Genomic DNA, 27,701 nt, shown 5'->3' with positions numbered 1-27,701 from the left:
ATGTCCATGATTCTGGTACATATAAAAACGGCAACATAAGTACAATAATCACTGATGTGTGAAGGGGGCCTAAGAAAGAGATGGATGTGTTTTTCAAATGGAGAAATGGACATAACACATATTAATAGTAAAAACAAAAGTGTATGTACTGACTCCAATTTGAACAGTATAAAGAGGAGAAACGAGTAACTGAAATTGGAAACTAGAAGCTAAGCCCAAGTATATCAGTTATAAGTAAGTCAATGACCTGATAAGGCCTGTGCCAACATGTCTGATTAATGATCTGTTGTTCTGTAATAACGCATCCTTTATCCCCATTAATAGTTACCTCCTTAAATACCTAAAACTGCACATCTAGGTGTTCTGCTCTGGAATAGTTGGTTAAACATTGATCTGTTTGGGTGATTTATGGTCTCATAGGAAGTAGATTCAGTCTGTGTTGTAATTACAATCTTTTTTTTTAAGAAAATTGAAGGAAAAATACATACTAAGACATAAGTTGAATCCACTAGTGGACACAGACCGAAAAGGGCCCCTGTGCAAGTACAGTTTATGGGCCTGTTGCGGACGGGGGCCGCTGCCGCTTCTGGGGCCGCTCGGATCCGGGTTCGCTGCTGCGGCTCGAGTGGTGACCGGACCCAGGCTCGCACGGCCGTCCGTCCTCACAACCGTCAGAAGGGAATATTTACAGGGGGGTTTGATGTATCTGTGACGCCACCCGTGGGTTGCGGTGAGGGATGGTGACACCGGCGCTGCCTGGTGACGGGACGCCCGGGGCTGATGGAGCGGGGCAGCAATATGGGGTCCCCTCCACGGGCAGGGGAGGTGTAGTCCCGGGGCCCGTTTTCGGTATACGGGGGTAATGGCTGCTGGAGGGGGCGCGCCAGGTTGGACCGGGGATCAATAGTGTACTCACAGTTCAGTATCTCAGTGGTAAACCAAGTTGCCAGTGACCAGCCACCTTTGGTGGGTGTATTCGGGTCCCACACCCGGGTGTAGCAAACAGGGGTCCCTTCCTCCTGCACTCTTTGTTTGTGTCTTCTGTGGGACAACTCCGCATGGAACAGGGAAGTCCACTCCTGGTACTGTGTATGTTTGTGAGCTGTGGCCCGCGAAATCTGACCCTTGGGATTTCCGTTTCGCTCTCTGGGCTTCTGGAGAACAAGGCCTGAAACCTCGTCCTCTGCTGGTTAATTAACAAGGGGCATGCAACCTTCCTCGTCCTAGAGTCCAGGCACCCCGTCTGTGCCCGGCCTCCGGACTGGATTCCCGCTGTCAGCACCAGCGTGCTACCACCCTGCCCCGGTCCACTTAAGGTCTCCCGCGACTGGATCTCCATCGCCTGTGGCTCTGTTTACTGTCTGCCACCTAGCCGGGTAGTCCAGGGGCCCCTACCATTGACTCCACTGCTGTCAATGGTCTGCACTTGACTACTCTCAAAACTGATCTCTCCACATTCCAACTGTCAGCTTGATTTCTCTAACTTGTCTGTACTCAACTACTGTCTGGACTGAACTGTTCTGTTCCCGCCCCTGACACCTCAGGACCCCTCGGTGGGCGTTCTCATCCGCCTGATCCCACCCACTGCTGTGTCCTTATTTTCATGAGGGGGTGGCTAGGCTTTTATGGCTGTGTGTTGTACCTGGGTGTGAGTTTTTGGTGGTAACAAGGAGGCTGTCTACTTTTGTGACTACCTGGTTTTGCCAGGGCGTCACAGGCCCTTTGCAGCCCATTAGCTCATAATACTGCATAATTCCGCCTGATTTGAAGGTAAAACAACTTTAAACTGATTATGCCAATACAAAGCGGGTGTACAATCAAGTGATTACAGGATATCACTACACAAATGTGTAAGAAAAGGCTATTAGATTACAAAAGAAAGAACCGATTCACAAAGTAGCCACATTACAATAATAACACCATACATTTTAGTCAAAAGAAATCAAACAAAAAAATAGAGCAAGGAAATAATAATGAAATATAACAATATTGGTCCGGTAGAGCAGGAAAAAAAATAAGTATTTGATCCCTTCCTGATTTTGGAAGTTTGCCCACTAACAAACACATGAACAGTCTATAATTTTAAGGGTAGGTTAATTTTAACAGTTAATGTTTCCTTAAGTCCTCTGCTGGGAGATCAATTCGCCGAATGCGGTGCATGCACAGATGAGATCTTGAGCCAAGAGCTCCATGTACGCACGCGCCGACTCCATAAGTTTTTTACATGCGGCCCGTCCGTTTTTTGCCGCTTGCGGCAGGCTACTGAGCATGCGCAGTGGAAAAAATCGCTTGCGGCGGCCGGATGCAGTGTTTGCCGCAGGACGCCGCATGCGGCATCCATAGGCATGCATTGCAAATTGCGCCGCATCGGCTGGATGCGGCGCGATGCGTTTTTCTTTGCCGGACAAAACACGTGCCAGGCAACATTCCATCCTGCCGCCGCATCGGTTAAATCTGCCGCATGCAGCAAAAACCAGACGGAACGCAAGCCCATGCGGCACAATACGGCACTAATGTAAGTCTATGCAAAAAAAACCGCAACCGGCGGCAAAAAAAAACGTTTGCGTTTTTTTTGCAAAGCGCCGGATTGTGCCGCACAGGAAAAACAGGATGTGTGAAAGGAGCCTAACAACCACGGCTGGATCGGAGATCTGCCCGCCGCTGTTAACCAGTTTAATCTTTTTTTTATGATAAAATGAATGGTATCCCTTAAAAACAAGCCCTCATATGGCTATGTTGACAGAAAAATTAAAAAGTTACAGCTCTTGGAAAAAGAAGAGGAAAAAATAAAAATGGAAAATCAACGAGTGCCGAAGGGGTAAAACCCTTACTCCAATTAGGATATGAATACCCTCAAATTGAAGATGAGAGTCTTCACTTTTAGCCCACATTGATTATATAACTGTATGATGAATATTGGTAAACAAAATGGCAAAACTTGTGTTAAAGTCCGATGTCTCCCATCCTGGTTTTATAGGCCAGCATCCTGGTATTATGTGTCCCCATTTTGGTAATATATGTCTCCATCCTACCTCTAACGCATAAAAAAAAAATACTACTCACCTTCCTCTGCTACCACGACATCCGACATCCTCTTCTGTAGCCGGAATACGGCAGAATACGGCAGCTGACATTTTTGTGCCTGCTGTGGTGACACATCACGTTACTGCTATGTGACGTCAATGCCTGTCAGGCCAATGTCAGCTGTCGACCTGATTGGCCAGCAGCATGTCTTGTACTGCAGGGACCTGACATGTCTCTAAGGCTAGGTTCACACTTCCGTTAAATTGTATTGGTCACAATCCGCTGCTCTGGTAAACAATGGAATCCGTTTGGCGGATTCCATTGTTCCCATAGACTTGTATGAGTGGCGGATTGTGACTGATGATGCTACGTTGCACCCTCCGCCCGACTGATCAGTCGTGGAATGACTGACCGCCGGGCGGGAGGATTGCAGCATGTAACGTTTTTTGAGCAGCGCAATCCGTAGGATTTTGCTGCGCATGCTCTCTCTGGCTCCCTGCACCCGTAACCAGGATACACATCGGGTTACCAAGCAATGCGCTTTGGTTAGTTACCCGATATTTACACTGGTTACGTGTGCAGGGAGCCAGCGCTAAGCGGTGTATGCTGGTAACCAAGATAAATATCGGGTAACCAAGCAAAAAGTGCTTTGCTTATACCCGATATTTACCCTGGCTGTGCAGAGAGCCTGACACTTCCCAGCTCGGCTCCGCCCCCTCCCGCACTCAGCATGTACTCACACACTCACACACACACACTCACACACTCACCTGTCCCCAGCTCTGCAGTCCCCGCGGCACTGACGTCCTCAGTGCCACAGCCCCGCTCGGCTCCACCCACCCCGAACTCCACCCCCTCGTGCTCCGCCCTCGCACACAACATAGTCCGACAAAGAATTCTGTTCTTTGTCATCCATTGTACAGCGCATCAGTCGCATGCGTCAAGCGACGCATGTGACTGATGCAAAACAACGGAAATGTGAACTTAGCCTTATCCACAATATGCTTCAGCTGAATGTGCATACTCAGACACGCATCTAGGTAAAATTGGCCCTGGGATTAGCAAACCCATCACAATCACTGGCCCAGTTGGAGTCGCACCCTCTGCACCCTCTACGACTACCATTGTTACTCCCCTCTTCAAACCTATACAATTCTTATTACTTTAAACGTTACTGAGAGGCACACTGAGAAGAATATTTTGAAGATACTGTTATTCACTTGGATGATATTAATCTTTTTTGGGTCACTGCCAAACCAACAATTAGAGGTCATATTATTTCCTACATTATGTCTTTACACAAAAAAAGAAACTGATTGCATCCACTCACCCACTACTTTCTAATCTCACCGCTATTTACAGAGTCTTAAAAAGACTTCAGAAACTAAAGAACATTAGTCACAGCACTTCATGAGCAGGCAGCAGCACAACTAGCCTATCTGAAAAAATTAACATTTCCGTTTTGGCAACAAGCCTGATAGAATGTTGTCTTCACTAACTAAACACCCTAAATTTTAATAAATAATTGCTGTGATCTCCACCTCAGAGAAGAGGGGATGGGGGTGAGGAGAGTGAGACAACTCCCAAACATCCGTGAGGTATTTTGCACAAATTATGTGGAGCTATTATTGTCCCAAGCCAGACTCTCATACAGTACAAATTGGCATTCATGATTCCCTAAATGAACTGTAGCTCCCTACAGCCAGCAGTACTCATACAGACCTAAACTATGATACTCCTGCCACCATGCTTGACTGTAGGCAAGATACACTTGTCTTTGTACTCCTCATCTGGTTGCCACCACTCATGCTGGCAGCATTCATACATCTATTTTGAAAAGACAACCTATGGATATGACACTGAGCACGTGCACTCAACTTCTTTGGTCGACCATGGAGAAGCCTGTTCTGAGTGGAACCTGTCTTGATAAACTGTATGGTTTTGGCCACCATGCTGCAGCTCAGTTTCAAGGTGTTGGCAATCTTTTTATAGCTTTGGCAATTTTTATGTAGAGCAACAATTTTTTTTTAGATCCTCAGAGAATTCTTTGCTATGAGGAGCCATGTTGAACTTCCAGTGACCAGTATGAGAGAGTGTGTGAGAGATAACACCAAATGTAACACACCTGCTTTATTTTGGGCAGCAGCTCTGTTAAATCATACATGTTGTATATTATACTTGTCTGTAATTCATAATTAACAAATTTGATGCACTGGATGGAAGAGGAGGGAAAGGAAATAGGGTTGGGAATTTTTTTTCTCAATATTTTACACAAATTGGTATTTACCGTATGTATGTTCTAATTCACTGTTCAACAAGGTTTTTGTTTCCTGCATGAAATTTAGCGAATGTTATCTGAATTTTCATGCTGAGTTCAGAAATAACTTCAGAATTGCTCTATTACTTAAGATTTTTGAGAAATTATGAAATTAAAGGGAAAACTTTCAGGGAGTTACGATTTTAATAATAAGGATGTACATTATCATTATAATCGTAAAATAAAAATATCTCGGAAATGGTATGTGCTACATAAATTCTGATTACATTTCTGAAATCAGCGCCTCAAAATACATAGAGACAACATAGTTTAAAACAGGAAACAGAAAAAAAGTTAAAATTTGTTGACCAGTGTTACAGTAGATCTGACTTGCAAAAAAAACCCCATGCAATATCAATTATATAGAGTAACTAAGGGGCACTTTGCACACTACGACATCGCACGTGCGATGTCGGAGGGGTCAAAACGAAAGTGACGCACATCCGGCATCGCACTCGACATCGTAGTGTGTAAATCCTAGATGATACGATTAACGAGCGCAAAATCGTCGTAATCGTATCATCGGTGTAGTGTCTGGGGATTCCATAATTACGCGACTGTGACAGGTACGATGTTGTTCCTCGTTCCTGCGGCAGCACACATCGCTGTGTGTGAAGCCGCAGGAGCGAGGAACATCTCCTACCTGCGTCCTGCAGCTCACGCCGGCTATGCGGAATGACAAAGGTGGGCGGGATGTTTACGTCCAGCTCATCTCCGCCCCTCCGCTCCTATTGGTCGCCTGCCGTGTGACGTCGCAGTGACGCCGCATGACCCGCCCCCTTAGGAAGGAGGCGGTTCGCCGGCCAGGGCGACGTCGCAGGGCGGGTGAGTGCATGTGAAGCTACCGTAGCGATAATGTTCGCTACGGCAGCAATCACATGATATCGCAGCTGTGACGGGGGCGGGAACTATCGCGCTCGGCATCGCAAGCATCGGCTTGCGATGTCGTAGTGTGCAAAGTGCCCCTTAGACCATGGACTTTATTTACATTTTTTTCAGAATCCAAATAAATCCCAAGAGTTTTATCCCATTGGCTTACCCTTTTAAAATATTAGCTACGACTACAGATAATATGTTCATACTTGAACTCAGAGATAACGTAAAGCATTATAATAAAGGGGATGTCCGCTACTGTTTATTAGTATTTTAACGGGCCCATGTTTGTCATACAAATAAAAAAGAACACTACTCATCTATCAGAACCCAACAGCTCCTCCAAACTGCTGATGATGTCCGCCACCAGTCTTCTTACTCTCAGGAAGCAGAATGCACCGTTGATCATTGCAACCACTGACTGGTTGCAGCCATGATGTGCTGTCTGAGGCAGAAGAAACCACCAGACAACTGCAGCCAATCAGCTTCCACTGATTGCAGCAGTCACTGCCTTTTTAGATTTTAGTGGGCTGTTTTACTTTTTATTTTTGGACCACCATGGTGCCATTTGTAAACTAACAAAAAAGTAGTAGAGAACCTCTTCAACATCTTTAATCTACTAAAACATGTTACACATTTGTGACACTATAGCAACAGAACACAGCAGCACAGCACCTACCCCTAATATTATCAGCAATGACTTGTGGTCATTTGCTGGCAGGGGCACAAACAAGGAGTGCCACTGTGTATCCTAGCTGTAGGTGTGAGCCTGAGGCCCACAGTATGTTTGCAGGTAGTTTACAGCACATAAATAGAATGATATAACTATTGTTGATGTATAAACCCAACATGTTCAATTCTACCAGGATCTTATCCAGCATTAACCCATGAGCATTTTTGTGTAAATGTGTCATGAGTATGTCCAGCTCTGGGGAGACCTGTGGCGAGGCTGGGTCCAGACGGTCACAACGCCTTATTATGTGCAGGTCCACAACTTGTATTTGAGTGGATCTACTTTCTTGAAATGCTGTAGGGGTTAAGGACTCTTTCCTATCTGGCTGTCCTGTGTAGCCTTAAACTCAGGTGCAGCTCTTTTGTGACCACTCCCCTTTGCTAGAAAACGTTACGTGTTTTACCATCTGATGCCGGTTATAGAACCTCATTCTTATGTTGACCACTTTGGGAGAAGCCTGTCTCTGGAAGAAGCTGAGGAGCTGTGACTATTGCAGCTGTGGTGTTTAGGTGCTTTGGAGGAGCTTGGAGTGTTTTCCTTTCCTTTTTTTTGTCTATTTTCCCTGTGTTTGTCGCTCTTACCTTATGTTGTAGTGGTAAGACTAGTGTTCTTGCTGGCTTTTTCACTAGCCAGGGTGAGTTCAGGACAAGTGAGGGCCTAGGCATGTAGCGGCGATGGGGGGGAAGGACCCATATAGGGATGTTAGGGAGTGCAGGGTACAGACTCAGGTGAGTTGCAGGAGGTGTCCCCTCTCTCTATCACCAGCGCCTTCCTTCTATGCCATTCCCAATGTAACCTTTGTGTTGCGTTGCATGCTGAGCGTCTGTACGCTTTGGCATGACATTATCATAGTTTGATCAGACTTTGTTTGCATCTTTTACTGCTCTGCAATAATTATTCCTTTCCTGATCTATTATTAAGATTCTCCAGGGGTAACTCAGTTATGTATTCTGGTAATGAACCAAGTAGAGGATTGTCTTTCCTACTCATCTCCAACTCAGTACTTTACATCCACATTTGACTCTGTCTTAGGAAAAGCAGTGGGTATAAGAGATTGAGCGGCCGTGTGATTGATCCCTTTTTGGAATACAGTAGGCTCAGCTCATTATCTATATGACAAATGTGACAATTCTTGTGAAGCATCAATCACTGTTGGCCATGTGGAGAGGAGATCATGTTAGCGATGTCCTAGCCACTATGCTATGCCGATATCTGCAGCCAATTATTCATTATCGGCTTGATCCAGGTATGGAAAAGCCTTCTTTCCACTTGCTAATGGCAGCTCTACAGTGATACATGGATCTGTTCTTCCTCTGCTTCCCACTCATTCCCCTTATTGCTGGGAAAGTGTAATAACTGGCTTTCACATGACGTTGTGACATGCCTGTTAATTCTGTGTTAAATTGACTCACTATGCTAGTATGGGTTTATGAGTCATTAGATGCTAGTATGAAATTACTTTGTGTGCAAAAGCCAATATATCACTCCTAGGATCTCTTTTTTTTTTAATAGATCAATAAATCATATCATATAGTCACAGAAGACGATGAAGAGCTTATCAAAGAAAAGGAGAGCTACACATGCGCTGTATGCCTTGATGTGTATTTCAACCCCTACATGTGTTATCCATGCCAACACGTTTTTTGTGAGCCATGTTTAAGGACACTGGCGAGAGACAATCCTACAAGAACTCCGTGTCCGCTATGCAGGTCAATGATAACAAGAGTGCTCTTCCATTCAGGTAATGCAAAATTCTAACAATTGGATCAGATGTCAAACTTCTTTTCATTACATGAGAACATTGCTAGCAAAATTTTATTTCACAAATAGGGGGAAATGTTTGAATCTTTTTACAATGCTCCATACAAAAAATTATAGGGGGTCACCTTCTCCCTTATATAAATCATAGGACAATGATATAAAGAAAATATAAAAGAATCAACCATAGGTCAAATATCAGATAAAACGTAAACAAATGAGTTTTGCTCGTTCGACAGGTTATCGGTACGCTGATTAGATTTAGGCGGGCTTTGCACGTTGCGACATCGCAAGCCGATGCTGCGATGTCGCACGCGATAGTCCCCGCCCCCGTCGCAGGTACGATATCTTGTGATAGCTGGCGTAGCGAAAATTATCGCTACGCCAGCTTCACATGCACTCATCTTCCCTGCGACCGTCGCTCTGGCCGGCGACCCGCCTCCTTCCTAAGGGGGCGGGTCGTGCGTCGTCATAGCGACGTCACACGGCAGGCGGCCAATAGCGGCGGAGGGGCGGAGATGAGCAGGATGTAACCATCCCGCCCACCTCCTTCCTTCCGCATAGCCGCCGGCGGCAGGTAAGCTGATGTTCCTCGCTCCTGAGGCATTATAAACAGCGATGTGTGCAGCCGGAGGAGCGAGGAACAACATCGTACCTGTCGCTGCAGCATAATTATGAAAAAGTCGGAGCCTGGAACGATGATACGATAATGACGCTTTTGCGCTCGTTAATCGTATCATCTAGCATTTACACACTACGATCTCGAAAGTGACGCCGGATGTGCGTCACTTTCAATTTGACCCCATCGACATCGCATGTGCGATGTTGCAACGTGCAAAGCCGCCCTTACTATTATCGTGAACCAGCAGGGTTTTTTTCGTTTGTTTTGTTTTTTAGAAATGCTCGTTCACGATAATCAAGAAGTGTGAATGGACCATATCTGTTCATCAGACAAGTAATGATTAATGGAAACTTGAGAAATCTGATAACAATGTGTTTTTGCCCTCATGTGAAAACCTTGTAATAAAGTGCAAAAAGCCATCTTAGCCTGGGTTTCCATTCCGTTTCTACTTTAAGGCCATGGCTTAGTTGGGGGTTCCATCTTATCACCTGTAAAATGTGATTCAGACTCAAATTTCCAACTGAGACATAGAGTATAATGAAGCAAACAGAGTCCAAAGTCTGCAAATTTTGGATGTTCTTTGATGTCATCTACACCGTGTGCAGAATTATTAGGCAAGTTGTATTTTAGAGGATTTTTTTTTTTATTATCGATCAACAACTATGTTCTCAATCAACCCAAAAAACTCATAAGTATCAAAGCTTAATATTTTTGTAAGTTGGAGTGGGTTTTTTTTAGATTTGGCGTATATCGTTAGGAGTATATCGTTTTTTTCAGGTAACTATTACTTTGCAGAATTATTAGGCAACTTAATAAAAACCAAATATATTCCCATCTCACTTCACTTGTTTATTTTCACCAGGTAAACAAATATAACTGCACAAAATTTAGAAATAACCATTTCTGACATGCAAAAACAAAACCCAAAAAAATTAGTGACCAATATAGCCACCTTTCTTTATGATGACACTCAACAGCCTACCATCCATAGATTCTGTCAGTTGCTTGATCTGTTTACGATCCACATTGCATGCAGCAGCCACCACAGCCTCCAGACACTGTTCCGAGAGGTGTACTGTTTTCCCACCCTGTAGAGCTCACATTTTATGAGGGACCACAGGTTCTCTATGGGGTTCAGATCAGGTGAACAAGGGGGCCATGTCATTATTTCTCCATCTTTTAGACCTTTATTGGCCAGCCACGCTGTGGAGTGGTTGGATGCATGTGATGGTGCATTGCCCTGCATGAAAATCATGTTTTTCTTGAATGATACCGACTTCTTCCTGTACCACTGCTTGAAGAAGTTGTTTCCAGAAACTGGCAGTAGGTCTGGGAGTTGAGCTTCAATCCATCCTCAACCAAAAAAAGTCCCACAAGTTCATCTTTGATGATACCAGCCCATACCAGTACCCCACCTCCACCTTGCTGGCGTCTGAGTCGGCTTGGAACTCTCTGCCCTTTACTGATCCAGCCTCTGGCACATCCATCTGGCCCATCAAGAGTCACTCTCATTTCATCAGTCCATAAAACCTTTGAAAAATCAGTCTGAAGATATGTCTTGGCCCAGTCTTGATGTTTTATCTTATGTTTCTTGTTCAAAGGTGGTCGTTTTTTCAGCCTTCCTTACCATGGCCATGTCCCTGAGTATGGCACTCCTTGTGCTTTTTGATACTCCAGTAACGTTGCAGCTCTGAAGTATGGCCAAACTGGTGGCAAATGGCATCTTGGCAGCTTCACGCTTTATTTTCCTCAATTCATGGGCAGGTATTTTGCGCCTTTTTTGCCCAACACACTTCTTGCGAACCTGTTGGCTATTTGCCATGAAACGGTTGATTATTCGGTGATCACGCTTCAAAAGTTTGGCAATTTCAAGACTGCTACATCCCTCTGCAAGACATCTCATCATTTTGGACTTTTCAGAACCCGTCAAATCTGTCTTCTGACCCATTTTGCCAACGGAAAGGAAGTTGCCTAATAATTAAGCACACTTTATATAGGGTGTTGATGTTATTACACCACACCCCTCCTGATTACAGAGGTGCACATTACCTTATTTACTTAATTGGTAGTTGGCTCTCACTATACAGCTTGGAGTAGGGCAACATGTATAAAAATTATTATGTGATCAAAATAATAATTTGCCTAATAATTCTGCATACGGTGTATGGTGATGTTTGTCTTTTCAGTTGGTCACAATAATATAATCTACTACACCACCAGGTGTCCACCTTAAAAAACAGACACCACCGAAAAGAAGGCCCAATGGACTCCAAAATTGCAGAACTTGTACTGTGTTTTCCTCATTATATTCAATGGGTGCCATCTAAATCCAGTTTTTGGAGGAAATTACATGGAACCCCCAATATAGTCATGGATTGGAGAATCAATTTGAATGCAAACCCATCCAAATTTGTTATCACTTTTATATACACAACATGACCTTTTCAGATCATGTTAAAGGCGTTTTCTGGGCATATAGAATTGATGACCAATCCCTACAATAGGTTACCAATATCAGACCAGTGGGGTCCAACGGTCATCACCTTGACCGATCTGATGTTATCAGCTCTTGCAGTGACCCTGTCCACTGTTTAATGGTTGTTGCTAAGTATTGCAGCTCAGCCCCTATTCAGCTGTTGGTAAGGGTGTCAAACCCGTTGTGCTCTGGTATTGGTTACCTAACTTCCCCCAAGACTTTACTCAGAGGACTTTGAACTATGAAATGCAGTATTTGCTACAAAATATTTAAAGGGGTAGCCTGTGATGACATTGATTTTAATCCTAAAGGTCTATCTGTTTAATGTAATAATCAAATCACTTTTCTAATATACTATATATACTCGAGTATAAGCTGACCTGAGTATAAGCAGAGGCCCCTAATTTTGCCACAAAAAGCCTAGGGTGGAAAATGCAGAAGCTATTGGAAAAAATAAAAAAGATATACCAATAAAATGTAATGTCCCCATATAGTCTCCTGTAGTAATGTGCCCCATCCTTCTGACCTATAGTAATGTTCCCCATCTTTGTCCCCCCTTGTAGTAATGTGCCCCATCTTTGTGCCGTATAGTAATGTGCCCATCCTTTAGTAATATGCTCTGCAGTAATATGCCCCATGCTTTAGTAATGTGCTCATTCCAGTCCCCTTCTTATCCTCTATTATGCCGTTGTTCACGCTCTCTCACACACACACACACACACAATTCTTCTCACCTGTCCTCCGTTCCTTCCGTGTCCATACCTGCTTTGTGCAATTCACAGGCACATAGACTCCTCCGTGATCTCGTCCGGTGCCCGGATCCGCCGCTGCAGGCTGCCGTCATGGCTTTACTGAAGTTGAATGCCTTGTGGCGCCATAGAGCATTCAACTGCAGTAAAACCATGACGGCAACCCTGTGCTCTGGACACGATTATTGAGGGGTGCTTCTTGCAGTTCACAGGCACGTAGACCCTTCGGTGATCTTGTCCAGCGCACAGCACTGACGCCGCTGCCATCATGGTTTTACTGCAGTTGAATGCTTTACGTAGTAAAACCATGACGACAGCCTGCAGCGGCAGCCCCAGCCGGACGAGATCACTGAGGGGAGTGACTGCGGAGAAGAGGTAAGGACACCGCAGGAACGGAGGACAGATGAGAAGAATATTTATATGGGAGCCTCACTCAGGTATAAGCCGAGAGGGGAATTTTCAGTATAAAAAAAGGGCTGAAAAACTCGGCTTATACTCGAGTATATACGGTACTTTTATTAAAAAGTCCCTATCATTCCTTTACTGCCCTAACTGGTATATTTTATTGTTTTTAACCTACTTATGTTTTGATGACGCTTTGTTTGAGAACCCACAGTGCATGCTGGGATACTCAAACATGTCATCAGGGGGGCAGAGCCCTGTTGTAACAACTGCAGCCTCTGTCCCCACCCTAAAACCGAGCATCATCAGTGACGTTCGTTTCAGGGGTTGGTCTAGTGTCTGCTTTATTGAGCATGTGCTGGTTCTCAGTTCCACTGAACGCTCAGTAAAACCTTGTCACTGTATGATATTCCTTTCAGTGCACCGTAACAGTGCACTCCCTTGACCGGCTCTAATAAGAAGTGAAGAGCAGGCAAGAGAGCACACAGTCAGTGTTGATTGTAAGGAGAGAAGTCACACTCCCACAACAGACATCACTTTCTGGGGTGGGGCTGGTCTCTGCTCCCCGTGTTATCTTTTTACAACAATATTGGCAATGTGTTCTCTTGCCTGCTCGTCATTTCTCATTAGAGCCAGTGTGTGAGTGCACTGTCACTGTGCACTAAAATAAATATCATACAGTGAGCAGAGGGCTTGTACTGAGCTTACCTCAGAATTGACAACCAGCACATGCTCAGTAAGGCCCCCTTCACACGCACGTGCCTCCTGTACGTGCTAGGTTCGTTCCCGCATGTACTTGCTAGGTCCGTAACCACATGTACCGGAGACACGGGCACACGTATACCCATTAAAATCAATGGGTTTATGTGCACACACGTGTTCAGCCATTGGCCCGTGCCTCCGTGTGGAGCAAACGTGAGCCCGTGTGCTCCATACGGCGGCATTTCCGTTTTTCTCCGGCAGCACGAGTGTCACGCGGCCCGCACGCGTACCACACGGATGTAGTGTGGATGCGGTCCCATGTGACATGCGCCGGAGAAACACACTTGTCATTGTAAAAATAAAAAAAACACATACTCACCTCCACCAGCCCTGCAGTCTATGCCGCGGCTGTCACCTGCATCCGACCCCCAGTGAATGTGAACAACGCATTTTCTTCACTGGGGGCCGGAAGCAGCATCAGCGGGGCGTGGCCTGTGCCGGACACTGTCATTCAGCACCACAGACAACTCCGGAAGAATCAGGTAAGGCGAGACTTTCCGTTCTCCGTGTGTTATTACGTATAACACACGGAGAACACGCATGTGCCACAAACAAGTCATACGGGGAGCAAACCACCCCTTTAACACGTCTGTGAAAAAACGGTTCGTTTTTCACGTGCGTGTGAAAGGGACCTAAAGCAAAGACTAGTCTGGCCCCTGAAGAGGACGTCACTGATGACGCTTTGTTTTAGGCCCCCTTCACACGCACGTGAAAAAAACGAACCGTTTTTTCACTGAGGTATTAAAGAGGTGGTTTGCTCCCCATGTGCCATGTTTGTGGCACATGCGTGTTCTCCGTGTTTTATACGTAATAACACATGGAGAACGGAAAGTCCCGCCTCACCTGATTCTTCCGGAGCTGTCTGTGGTGCTGAATGACAGTGTCCGGCACAGGCCACGCCCCGCTGACCCTGCTTCCGGCCCCCAGTGAAGAAGATGCGTTGTTCAAATTCACTGGGGGTCGGATGCAGAAGACAGCCGCGGCATAGACTGCAGGGCTGGTGGAGGTGAGTGTGTGTTTTTTTATTTTTACAATGACACGTGTGTTTCTCCGGCACGTGTGACGTGGGACCGCATCCACACTACATCCGTGTGGTATGGGTGCGGGCCGCGTGACACCTGTGCTGCTGGAGAAAAACGGACATGCCGCCGTATGGAGCACACGGGCTCACGTCTGCTCCACACGGAGGCACGTGCCAATGGCTGAACACGTGCGTGTGTGACGCCCTGGGCAAGCCAGGGGTCACAGGTCATCACACCACCACACCCTACACCCCAGTTAGGAACATCAAAGCTAACCCAAAATCCTTGTTGCCTTCCTCCAGGGGCTGATGTTCACACCAGGGGGTGGGCCAGGCGGTTGGCTCCGCCCACCGAGGAGTGCACAGCCCTGGAGGCGGGAAGAACCAGGCAGAAGAGAGATAGAGTTTGGAGGAGGAAGTGGAAGGAGTGGAAGTTTAGCCCAGGCAGGGCTCGAGTAAAGTTCAGTTTAGGAAGTGAAGGAAGTAAAGTGGTAAAGGAGGACAGTAAGAGTGGTGACAGGAAAGAAAGAGTGTGGAAAGCCTGAAGTTAGTCCAGCTGTGTGCAGGACAGAGTCAGCAAGGTCAACAACGGCGGTGATTGTCCGGAGGGGTGACCGTTTGGAAGTTCCTGGAAGGACCGCGGACGGGTAGTGGCCCGGCGGTCTGGAGCAGTGTACAAAGGACAGTCAGCACCAGGGCAGGGGCCTCTCGGACCCCGGCAAGGCTAGGAGTCGCCATAATTTGCCAAATCCGTCAGTGAAGGGGACGTCGATCCCCCAACAACCAAGTCCCGATTGAAGGCAACAGCCCAACCATTACAGTAGAGACACCGCCACCGCCAGGGCACCAGTTTCTAAGGGCCAGCGCCTGCGGGCAAAGAGTAGAGCTCCTCCGGTCCAGCTTGAAGCCGGGGAGCGGGTTACCGGTGGGAACCCATCGAGACCATCAACAACATCAGGTGCAGGAAAAAGGGACATCACCGTCACCTACTGGGGAAAGCAAGTGCAGCCGTCCGTGGGAACCGTCTTTCCAGCCGTGTGTTTTACCGAGAACTGTGTCAACGTCTCAGGCTGAGTGAGTACCACAGTGCCGCAAGGCACAGCGCTGCCCCCGCGTCCCTGCGCCCACCAAGCCCTGCATCTCCCACCTCATCACTGGGCCCCGGGATCACCACCCCTACCCACGGAGGGGCAACACAACAACTTGCTGCTTCACACCATCACTCCCGGGATCCCCACACCGAGCAGCGGTGGTGCTAACAAATCACCACAACCGTGGGTGGCGTCACGGACAATAGACAATATCCCAACAACCCAATCCCCTTTCACTCACGGGCGAGGAGCGCCGCTTGAGAACCCCCGGGATCCGGCCCACCGCTCGAGCCACCACTGAGCAGCAGCAGCCAGACCCGAGCAGAGGGGTGAGCGCAGTGCTGACACCCTCCTCCCCGCCCGCGACAACTTGGCGTCACAAACAGGATCTTACCGCTCTGCCGTCTGGTAGAGGTGCGCCTTGTTACCGCCGGAGGTATCCGGCAGGAAAATTTCAGAAGCCGCCATCTTTGGCGCGAAAAGTTCCCGCTCGAGCGTCTTCTCGAGTAGTCGAGGCGCGAAGGCCAAAACCCCGCCCCGAGAGAGGAGGGGCCGGAAAGCGCTAAGGGGGACGCGATGGCGGCTGGCTGCATGTGAACGCAGCTATAAAGGCAGGGACGCCAGGACTCTGCAGACATCTTGTTCCTGGGAAGAGCCGCCAGCAACATGTGGATGCCGCCCCGCGACACCGTAGCCCCCGCGCCAGGAACCACGGCGTGGGTGGAAATCCGGACCGCGCAGCTCTACCTAAGGCTGCAGGTCAAGATGCAGCTCCTCATGGAGGAGTGGGAGGCCGACATGGCGGACGTTATAGCGGCCGTGCGGAGACGCGAGGAGGGAGCGGAGGAAGGGAGGGTGAGTGACCCACGCCCCGATGCCCTGGAAGGGCCGGTCATCGCGGCTGCGGGACCCGGTCCAAGCCCTCTCCCCCCGTTGCCTCCCTCGCCACCCATCTCGGAGGCTGTGACCCCGCCACTAGGCCTGCTACCACCGCAACCGGTAGCAATACCCAGCGTCCCCGCCCAGGTGGGCCGACCTGTAGCCGGAGCCCGTAGTCGACCGGAGGTGTTGCTCTGGAAGGCCCCAAAAACAGAACCGGAGGCATCCCATGAAAAGTCCACGAGCCGGAGCTGATGACCCGCTCCGAGCCGAAGGCCCAGCAGCGGAAAGCCCCTATGCCCATCCCCCACACCTCGGCTGAGGTAGCGCCGGGTTGGTGCTGTAAGGCAGCGCCCAAGGCCAAGACACCACGGGACACACTGCCCAGATTCCTGACAGTGGGCAACGTCCAGAATGTCCCGCGGGGCCCGACCCGTGCGCCGGAGCTCGCAGCAGCGCCATATTGAGATAGGGAGCCGGTACCGTTGGGCCTGGAGATCGGTGAACGGGAAAGAAAGAAGGCCGAGCTGGTGGCCAGAGCCATTAGAGAAAAGGAGAACCTCCGGCAAGCAACATTCCGTGTCCGGGGACCGCTGTACGAGGGGCAGGTGAGGCGGTTTGATGTCCGCCGGGGCTACGGGTTTATCTATGAACCGGGCCTGGAGGCCGAAGTGTTTGTAGCCCGGCGGGATGTGAATGCCCACCTACCTGAAGAACATCCCAGCCGTAATCTAATGCCGGGCGACATCGTCCAATATACCCGGCACTGTGGAGAGAGAGGGTGGTTTGCCCTGGATGTAAAACTGCGGGGCAGCCAGGAGAGCAGGGTGAGTCCCGCACCCCTCCCTCGGAAGAAGCTGAAAGTCCGGAGTAGGGCAGTGGATGCCCGCTGCAGCAGCCCCCATTGGGGCCACTACTGAGTTTTGTTTAAAAATGTTAAAAGTTTGTTTGAAAGTTTTGGAAAATGATGAAAAATGATGATTACCGAACAGTAACCAGATTGTCTACCAGTGATTAAACCGGCCGTTAACCGGCACCGTTGTCCCCGTGGGGACCGTTTAAAAAGTTTGCATGGAGGACTTTCCATGGACAAGCCCGTGAACTTGCAGGGCAACCACAGACGCTAGTGGCTTCTAAATAAGTTGTTTACCGTTACCGTTTCCGCAATGCCGCCTCCGGAGAGGCAGGTTGGAGGGAGGGCCCTCAGCAGAGCAGGCTGGGGCCCAGCCACCAAAGGAACCGGTGGCTACCCTCTGGAGGGAAAGGACAGATCCCGCTCGGGTAACTTGTGCTGGACTGTGGGTCAAGGGGTGCTGCCTGGGTTTTAGGGGCAGCATCAGGGCCAGGTTGCTTGTGTGGGAGAGAGCGGAAACCGTAACCGTGAACCGTTATGCATCGTTTAAGAAATGTGCCTCCCGTTGTGGGAAGAATTATTAAAAATGTAAATATGTTACCGTTTACTTTTATGCATTTTCAGAAAAATAAAACCGGTGTTGGACGGGCAGCCCGCGGACGGTCTGCATTTTGCTAAGGGGGAATGTGACGCCCTGGGCAAGCCAGGGGTCACAGGTCATCACACCACCACACCCTACACCCCAGTTAGGAACATCAAAGCTAACCCAAAATCCTTGTTGCCTTCCTCCAGGGGCTGATGTTCACACCAGGGGGTGGGCCAGGCGGTTGGCTCCGCCCACCGAGGAGTGCACAGCCCTGGAGGCGGGAAGAACCAGGCAGAAGAGAGATAGAGTTTGGAGGAGGAAGTGGAAGGAGTGGAAGTTTAGCCCAGGCAAGGCTCGAGTAAAGTTCAGTTTAGGAAGTGAAGGAAGTAAAGTGGTAAAGGAGGACAGTAAGAGTGGTGACAGGAAAGAAAGAGTGTGGAAAGCCTGAAGTTGGTCCAGCTGTGTGCAGGACAGAGTCAGCAAGGTCAGCAACGGCGGTGATTGTCCGGAGGGGTGACCGTTTGGAAGTTCCTGGAAGGACCGCGGACGGGTAGTGGCCCGGCGGTCTGGAGCAGTGTACAAAGGACAGTCAGCACCAGGGCAGGGGCCTCTAGGACCCCGGCAAGGCTAGGAGTCGCCATAATTTGCCAAATCCGTCAGTGAAGGGGACGTCGATCCCCCAACAACCAAGTCCCGATTGAAGGCAACAGCCCAACCATTACAGTAGAGACACCGCCACCGCCAGGGCACCAGTTTCTAAGGGCCAGCGCCTGCGGGCAAAGAGTAGAGCTCCTCCGGTCCAGCTTGAAGCCGGGGAGCGGGTTACCGGTGGGAACCCATCGAGACCATCAACAACATCAGGTGCAGGAAAAAGGGACATCACCGTCACCTACTGGGGAAAGCAAGTGCAGCCGTCCGTGGGAACCGTCTTTCCAGCCGTGTGTTTTACCGAGAACTGTGTCAACGTCTCAGGCTGAGTGAGTACCACAGTGCCGCAAGGCACAGCGCTGCCCCCGCGTCCCTGCGCCCACCAAGCCCTGCATCTCCCACCTTATCACTGGGCCCCGGGATCACCACCCCTACCCACGGAGGGGCAACACAACAACTTGCTGCTTCACACCATCACTCCCGGGATCCCCACACCGAGCAGCGGTGGTGCTAACAAATCACCACAACCGTGGGTGGCATCACGGACAATAGACAATATCCCAACAACCCAATCCCCTTTCACTCACGGGCGAGGAGCGCCGCTCGAGAACCCCCGGGATCCGGCCCACCGCTCGAGCCACCACTGAGCAGCAGCAGCCGGACCCGAGCAGAGGGGTGAGCGCAGTGCTGACACCCTCCTCCCCGCCCGCAACACGTGCACATAAACCCATTGATTTTAATGGGTATACGTGTGCCCGTGTCTCCGGTACCTGTGGGAACGGACCTAGCACGTACCGGAGGCACGTGCGTGTGAAGGGGGCCTTAGAGTGGGGACAGCAGCCTATGCCTAAAAATGACATGGAGGCTGAGTATTCTAGCAAGCACTGCGGATTCCAAAACAAAATGTTATCAAACTATACGTAGATTAATAAGTTAGGGCTATGAGGGAATGTTGATTGTGATGGTGAAGGGTATACAATGTCTGATCATTGCAGTAATACTTTGCAGTGCACCAAATGCTGCAGAAGTACGGTAACATAGGGTTAAATTTACAATAAAAATAGTTAGCTAATGCTGATGTGATATATTGCTTTATAAGCGTGTCATATTCGTTAAACACAATTTATGTGATCATACTAAATGCACTGTTATACAGGATAGTGCTGAATCATCAAGTCTTGGTGGTGCTGGCTGCCGGCACATTGTATAACAGTATTACTTTGGAACATGACCTCATTTCTATCTGTTTAATTACAGATCTCAGCAAGTGTTCTGTTGCATTCTTTCCAAATGACTATCTTAAAAGAAAGCAAAGTTTTCAAAGAGCAAATTGTGCAAAATGGCCTCTGCCCAACTGCAACAGACTATTTGGAGTCTTTGGAGGTAAGACTTTAAATGTTTTTCAAGTTATATGTTATATGAGGTATCTACAGGTGCATCTCAATAAATTAGAATATCATCAGAAAGTTAATTTTTTTCAGTAATTCAATACAAAAAGAGAAATACATATATTATATAGAGTCATTAGACACAGAGGGATGTATTCCTATATATTATATAGAGTCATTACACACAGAGGGATCGATTTCACTTGTAGCAATGTCCTGGATACGTCTGTGTGTGGTGGCTCTTGAAGCACTGACTCCAGCAGCAGCCCACTCCTTGTGAATCTCCTTCACATTTTTGAATGGCCTTTTCTTAACAAGCCTATCAAGGCTGCGGTTATCCCAGTTGCTTGTGCACCTTTTTCTATCACAGTTTTTTCTGCCACTTAACTTTCCATTTAAATACTTGGATACAGCACTCTGTGACCAGCTAATAGCCTTTAGCAATGGCCTTTTGTGGCTTACCCTCCTTGTGGAGTGTGTCAATGACTGCCTTCTGGACATCTGTCAAGTCAGCATTCTTCCCCATGATTGTGTAGCCTACTGAACCAGACTAAGGGACCATTTTAAATGCTTAGGAAGCCTTTGCAGGTGTTTTGTAGTAATTATTCTTATTTTCTGAGATAATGACTTTTGGGTTTTCATTGGCAGTGAGCCATAATCATCAACATTAACAGAACTAAACACTTGAAATAGATCCCTCTGTGTGTAATGACTCTATATAATATATGTGTTTACCTTTTTGTATTGATTTACTGAAATAAATTAACTTTTTGATGATATTCTAATTTTTTGAGATGCACTTTTATCTGTCATCTCTTAAAAATAAAAATGAGTTATTCTCATCATTAAAAGTTATCATGTAACCAAACGATTGGTTGGGTAGAAGGTGATACCTGTGACTCTCATCAATCCCGAGTCTGGTCCTGAAATTTCCTAATGGAAAGAGACAATAGCTGCACATGTGTGACATCACTCAATTCACTGTCTATGGCAGGGCTTCTCAAACTTTTAGTACTGGGGCCTTGACCCTCACTAGACAGGACGCATTTTTTTTAGACAGAGAAGATACCTGGTTCACAAAATCTACTCTGGAAGTCCATCCCAAAATTAAAAAAATAGTCCTCAATTTACTTTTTGTCTCCTAACTCCTTCTAAAGTTATATTAGTAGAAACATTTATTTGAAAAGAAGAAGACGTGAAGGCACATTCAATCCAGAAAATGGAGACTAAAATAAAGAAAACCTTTATTCAGATCATATTAAAAGCGTAACGAAGAAGAAAAAAAAAAAATATTCAGCTCACCCGTATATGTATCCGCTCAGTTCAGGTGGGATGCAGAATGTCCACCAGACAGGCAGGTCCGTAGAGGCAATAGCAAGGAGAAAGGACGGGACTCAGCACCATGGTGCTGAGTCCCGTCCTTTCTCCTTGCCATATTAAAAGTGTGCAAGTGTCGCTGGAGAGGAAAGCTGACACATTTCTGGAATTTACAAGAGAAAAGGTTTTGGTACTGTGTTAGCCAGTTAAAAAATGATTGATTGTTCTCAGTGAGAGAAACAAAATTATAATCTTGTGATACCTTTTATTGGCTAACTAAAATAAAATAAAATGATGTTACAAAGCAAGCTTTCGAGACATCTCAGGTCCCTTCATCAGGCATGGTATGACAAAATATCTCAAGAAACACAAATAAATACACAATACAGGGCAGAGGCATGGGATGATAAAAGGACATTTAAATAAACAAACACAGTGCTTAGAGAGTGAATCCTTAATTAGCTTTGATTAGTGATGTGAAAATTTTATTGTCCCAATATGAATGTAGGATCAGAGGTCTGGTGCACTAGCAGTCTCTGAAACAGACTCCTCAGATCTTGTAGTGGGTCATAAATCCTCCTGACAGGTTGAGTCCTGTGTCCACAGAGTTAAACATTTTAATGAATTTGTATTCTCAGACCCTTCAATGGCTCTGTGATCTGAAGTTGCCTTTTAATATAACAACTTTTATATGGTTTATGTTGTGTCTTGAAGCACAGAAATGTTTGGCCACAGGTAAATGTTTTTTTTGTCTGTAATTGTGTGGCAGTGAGATCTCATTCTTTCTCTCAGTCTCTGTCCTGATTCTCCAACATAGAGGCCCCCAATAGGACATACAGTGCACAGGTTTAGTCACTGGTGGACACAGACAGAAAAGGGCCCCTGTACAAGAACAATATATGGACCCTCTGTAGTCCAAGAGTTCATTAAAATACACAATTTCATTTGTTTGGAGGTAGTAATGGTCCCCCTTACCTCTTGCGCTCCTGTGCGGCTTCACAGGTTGCACCAATGATATGTCCGCCCCCGACCTTAGATATAGAAAGTTCAGTAGCAAGTACTTTAGAAAGAAAAATACTAATCTAAAGTTTGCTGCAGCTAGAGAAAAGAATGTGTAGCTTATCACCAATTATGTGAATACTGCGTATTCAGCTGTGCCTTGAGGACAAGGCCAAACAAGGTATTTTTATGTCCTAGATATGTGAGGCAAATGGCACCCTCTCATCCTTCTCTTTTCATCACACTCACCAGAAATGGGTCCAAAAGCCAAGTCAGATAACATCCCTAACTGCAGTGGTGGAGGGCTCGAGTGCACAAACAGTTCAATGGTTTTCTCACTGGCAATGAACTGGCTGATTTACCAACTACTGTTCCATTTTCTGCTGTGACAGCAATGGCACCTGTAGGCTATGCTTCTTATCTTGCTCACTGTGGGTGATAGCAGACCAGTGAGCCATGTGAGTCCCTGACAATGTTTATCAGTCTTCTTGCGTCCCGGACATCACTAACGATGAAAACACAAAAGAACATAGCATCACTGCTCCCCGGTCTGCCTGACTCATGAACACTATTGTGCTGTACACTGTAGTGTAAAATAATCGGTGCCAGTGGCACAATGCCACAATATTAATGCTATACAGTCATGGCACCCTTGATATTGTTATAGAAAATGAAGTATTTCACCAAGAAAATTTTTGCAATTACACAATTTTGTCATACACATGTTTATTTCCTTTGTGAGTGTTGGAGCAAGGCAAAAGAAAACTGAATAAAATCAAATAAGACATAATTTCACACAAAACCGACACATGGGCCTGAAAAGATTAACACTTTTCCAAAATTGTGGATAAACAACTCTGTTTCAAGCATGTGATGCTCGTTCACACTCACCTGTTGCAAGTAACAATTGTGGGCAATATGAAAATCCCAGCTGAAAAAAGATAAAAAGGGGAGAAGTTGGCTCAATGTTTGCATTGTGTGTCTGTGTGTGCCACACTAAGCATGGAGAACAGAAAGAGAAGAAGAAAACTGTCTGACTTGAGAACCAAAATTGGTGAAAAATATCAACAATCTACTAGGAGAAAATGTCTTCCTCAAGTTAAAGAAGATGATCAGCAATTTTATATGGCGTGGCACCAAACCCCGACTGAAATACTCAATGCTGATTAAATCTCGCTGGGACGGAGGGGCGGGGCTCCCGGATCTTAAAGCTTATCACGCAGCAGCGGTGGGTGGTTGCATATTGGATCTCCTGCACAGTAAAGACAGAAAATTGTGGGTGGAGATTGAATGTGACCTATGCCCGAATATGGCACACGGAATTTTCTGGTTGTCATCTAGGACTAACCTTGGGACCCTGGGAGTTTCCCCGATCCTCTTGTCCCTGGCTACAGCGTGGAGGACAGCCAATAGACGATATAGATTGACAGGAGAACCGGGTCCTATGACGCCTCTGGTGGGCAACCCCGCGTTTCAATGCTGGTTTCACGAACCTCATCCCAGACTGATTTCAACGCCAATGGGAAGGATTCCACGAGTTAAAGACGTAATTACCCAACAGGGATGCAAACCACTGATATCCCTGCTTGGAGACCGGCCACGGGAACCAGGCTACTGGTTCCAATATCTACAACTACGTAGTTTCATAGATTCTCTGGCTCCGGGATCTGAGATACATAAGGATCTGACTCCATTTGAAAAACTATGGTTCCTTAGAGAAACACCCCCTCACATAGTCTCAATAATCTACAACATAGCAGTGCCCGAGGGGGATGGAGGAGACGAATTGCCTGACTACGTTAGACATTGGCAAACAGAATTGTGCCAGACTTTTCCCACGGCACAATGGTGTAAGTCATTTAACCTAACACATAAATCCACCATTTCTTGTAGAATGCAGGAACTCAATTATAAAATCCTCTCACGGTGGTATAGGACACCCGCCAGACTACATAAAATGTTCCCAGAGGTATCTGACGCCTGTTGGAGGTGCAAGACCTCAGTGGGCACAATGCTACATATCTGGTGGACCTGCCCAGGGATACAGGGTCTATGGAAAGATGTCTTTGCTCTCTATAACCATTTACATCACACGGAAGTGACACCCTCACCGGAAGTGGCCCTCTTATCAATGTATACAGGGGCAGTCTCCAAGGCGAAGAAAGGCTTGCTCTCGTACTTTATGATTTCAATGAGGCAAATCATACCGAGGCATTGGAGATCCCCCTGTACATTGAGGAGAGCAGATTGGGTAGAGGCTATGGATGGCCTGCGGCGTCTGGAGGAGTTGAGAGCGTTTGACGAAGGGAAAGACTCCTTGTGTTTCTCGGTTTGGTACCCGTGGCTTCAGTATAGAGAAACACAGCAATTCCAAACCTGGTTACTCACAGGCGCTCTATCACAATAAATATTCAAGAAGCCGGGATGGGCTCCCGGACACAGAAGTTGGGCGGCATCACAATACAGACCTTCTCCTCCTCCCCCCCATTTCCTCATGTCTTCCCCTCCTTCCCTTTTTCTCTACCTATCTTTCTCTCCCTCTCTCTATATCTCTTTCTCACCTAATTGATATACATAGGGTCATATTTTCATACCTATTGAACCAGACTATACAGAAGGAAGTTGCCTTTAACACTTTACACGGAATAAATATAAAGATAGAAGATTATTACATGTTAAAATTAAGATGTTCTATAGGATGTTATACAGATTTTACCTTCCACATGATTTGCGATACATTTCATAGTACCATACGTTTTACGAGACTTAAAGACATAGGTTATTTTATAATCTTCATATGCTGTAACATTGGGTAACATGAAAGACCCTTATACATTTCTTATCTTCTGTTATATGAAAACTTTTGAAATAATAAAGAAATATTAAACGAAAAATATCAACAATCTGAAGGTTACAGGTCCATCTGCAGAGATCTTGTTGTTCCTTTGTCCATGGTGTGCAAGATAATCAATCAGTTTACAATCCAATTCAGTGTAGTTAAACTGGACACAGTTTTCCAGATGTGGTCTGACCAAAGAAGAGTAGAGGAGGATAATTACTTCACGTGATCTAGACTGTATGGTTCTGTTAATATACTATCCCAGAATTGTGTTTGCCTTTTTGCCTCTGCATCACACTGTTGACTCATGTTCAGTCTGTGATCTATTAGTATGCCCAAGTCTTTTTTACACGTGCTGTTTCTTAGCCCTAATCCTCCTATTCTATTAGTATAACCAAGTCTTTTTCACACATGCTGTTAATTAGCCCTAATCCTCCCATTCTGAGTATGATTTTTTCATTTTTGTTGACGAGATGTAAGACTTTGCATTTCTTTTCATTTAAAAACTTTTTTCTCTTAAGGAAACAGGAAGATGTCTCCTATATAATCCACACAGCACTGCAAATTTCAAACCCATGCAGTTGATGCACAGATGTGTGCAAGCGTGCTTTGCTTGAACTTGAGGTAGCTGATGACCTGGAATTGAAGCTGGCGCATCCGCACTACAAGGCTTTGCTCTGCCCTAAGGTGTGTGCCAGTGCACGTCTGTGCTTCAACTGCACGGGCTTCAAATTGGCAGCTCTGAGTGGATAACATAGAAAATGCCATCCATGTTCATCAAGACAGGAAGACGGGCTAATGGGCAGACAAGCAACATCCATCAGAATGGGCCACACTGATTAGCATATAGCGTGGGAGAAATATAAAAAAGTATTTTCATTGATCTGCGAAGAGCTGGGGGCTTATACACAGATGGCTAGTGTGATGAAAAAAAGGCCTTCAAGGGAATGTCAGGTGATTTTCTAATACAAAACTAATGTTATCTGCAGGGCTGTGGAGTCAGTAAGCCAAACCTTCGACTCCGACTCCGACTTCTCAATTTCTCTTGCACCGACTCCAACTCTGACTCTGACTCCGACTCCAACTCCGACTCCGACTCCTACATATATTGCTTATAGTTAGGTGAAAAATTTATTGTAGTACATGAACATGTGTATGTGAACATCAGACTTAATAATTTTTATGATACAATAATCAATATATTTGGATAGAACATAAAATATATTTATTGGATACAACTTTAGAACACAAAAAACTGTAATAAATCGTAAATATGTAATACAATATGTAATATACAGTAGATTACATATATATCTTGTGTGTGTATTTATCTTGTGTGTGTATTTATCTTGTGTGTGTGTGTGTATATATAACATATTTACAATTTATTAGTTTTTTGTGTTCTAGAGTTGTATTCTAATAAGTATATTTTATGTTCTATCCAAATATATTGATTATTGTATCATAAAAATAATTAAATATCTGATGATCACATTGTACTACAATACATTTTTCACTTAAATATAAGCATTATACTAAATATTTAGTAAAATATTCAGCACATTCTGCATTGCACTACTGTCCCCAATTTATTATATATTTTAGGAGTCGGAGTCGGTGCATTTTATACCGACTCTGACTCCACCAAAATGAGTTCCGACTCCACGACTCCGACTCCGACTCCACAGCCCTGGTTATCTGTAAATAGGGCTAAGGAGAACTTTCAGGATCAGTTAGTTTTTTTGTTCTACCTTATCCTGTTATCTTGTTGTAAGTTCTTTAGAATTCAGTGTGATGTAGTAGTCAAGCATATGTAAATACAAACTGCATATGCCCTGCTCATTTCTCCCACCTCTCAGCGCTGGCCTCAGTAATAGTAAATCTGAACGGAATTTGCACTGCTAAACCCACTAATACTCCCTCCTATCTCTCAGTAGTGATCGTGAATGCACTGAGAGGTGGGGGTAGCAGTGAATATGAAAATTGCATTTACATACACTGGACCTAGTGCATTAGATACTGAATTCTATAGAGCTTACAGCAGGAAAGCAGCATTAAGGCCACTTCACACATAATGAGATCGCTAACGACATCGTTGCTACGTCACAGTTTCTGTGACGAAACAACGACTTCACCAGCGATTTCGTTATGTTTGACACGTACCAACGATCCGCCCCCTGCTGTGAAATCGTTGGTCGATGCTGAACAGTCTGGGCCATTTTTGGCTCGTTGGAGTCCTGCTGGGCAGAATGGATCTGTATGTTTGACACCAACCTACGATTTCGTTAACGACCTAGATTAGAACTTTAGTGTGGCACGTAGGCGTGTAGTTGCATCCCCGTTTCCGCGCCCCCTCTGCACCGA

At 46.2% G+C, this 27,701-nt stretch overlaps 1 protein-coding gene across 1 annotated transcript in view; it reads left to right on the top strand.

The window, feature by feature from the left end:
* The window catches only part of RNF180 (ring finger protein 180), a 117,475-nt gene that overhangs the window by 86,069 nt on the left and 3,705 nt on the right, over positions 1–27,701 (top strand). Inside the window, exons 4-5 of the mRNA XM_075342548.1 lie at positions 8,460–8,688; positions 20,052–20,177. Coding sequence (XP_075198663.1) covers positions 8,460–8,688; positions 20,052–20,177 — 355 coding nt within the window. The remainder of the gene's footprint in view (positions 1–8,459; positions 8,689–20,051; positions 20,178–27,701) is intronic.

The sequence above is a fragment of the Anomaloglossus baeobatrachus genome, chromosome 1 (assembly GCF_048569485.1).
Source record: "Anomaloglossus baeobatrachus isolate aAnoBae1 chromosome 1, aAnoBae1.hap1, whole genome shotgun sequence".
In the NCBI taxonomy this organism is placed as follows: domain Eukaryota; kingdom Metazoa; phylum Chordata; class Amphibia; order Anura; family Aromobatidae; genus Anomaloglossus; species Anomaloglossus baeobatrachus.
The sequence above is the reverse complement of the archived record's forward strand: the minus strand, read 5'-3'. Positions and strand labels throughout refer to the sequence as shown.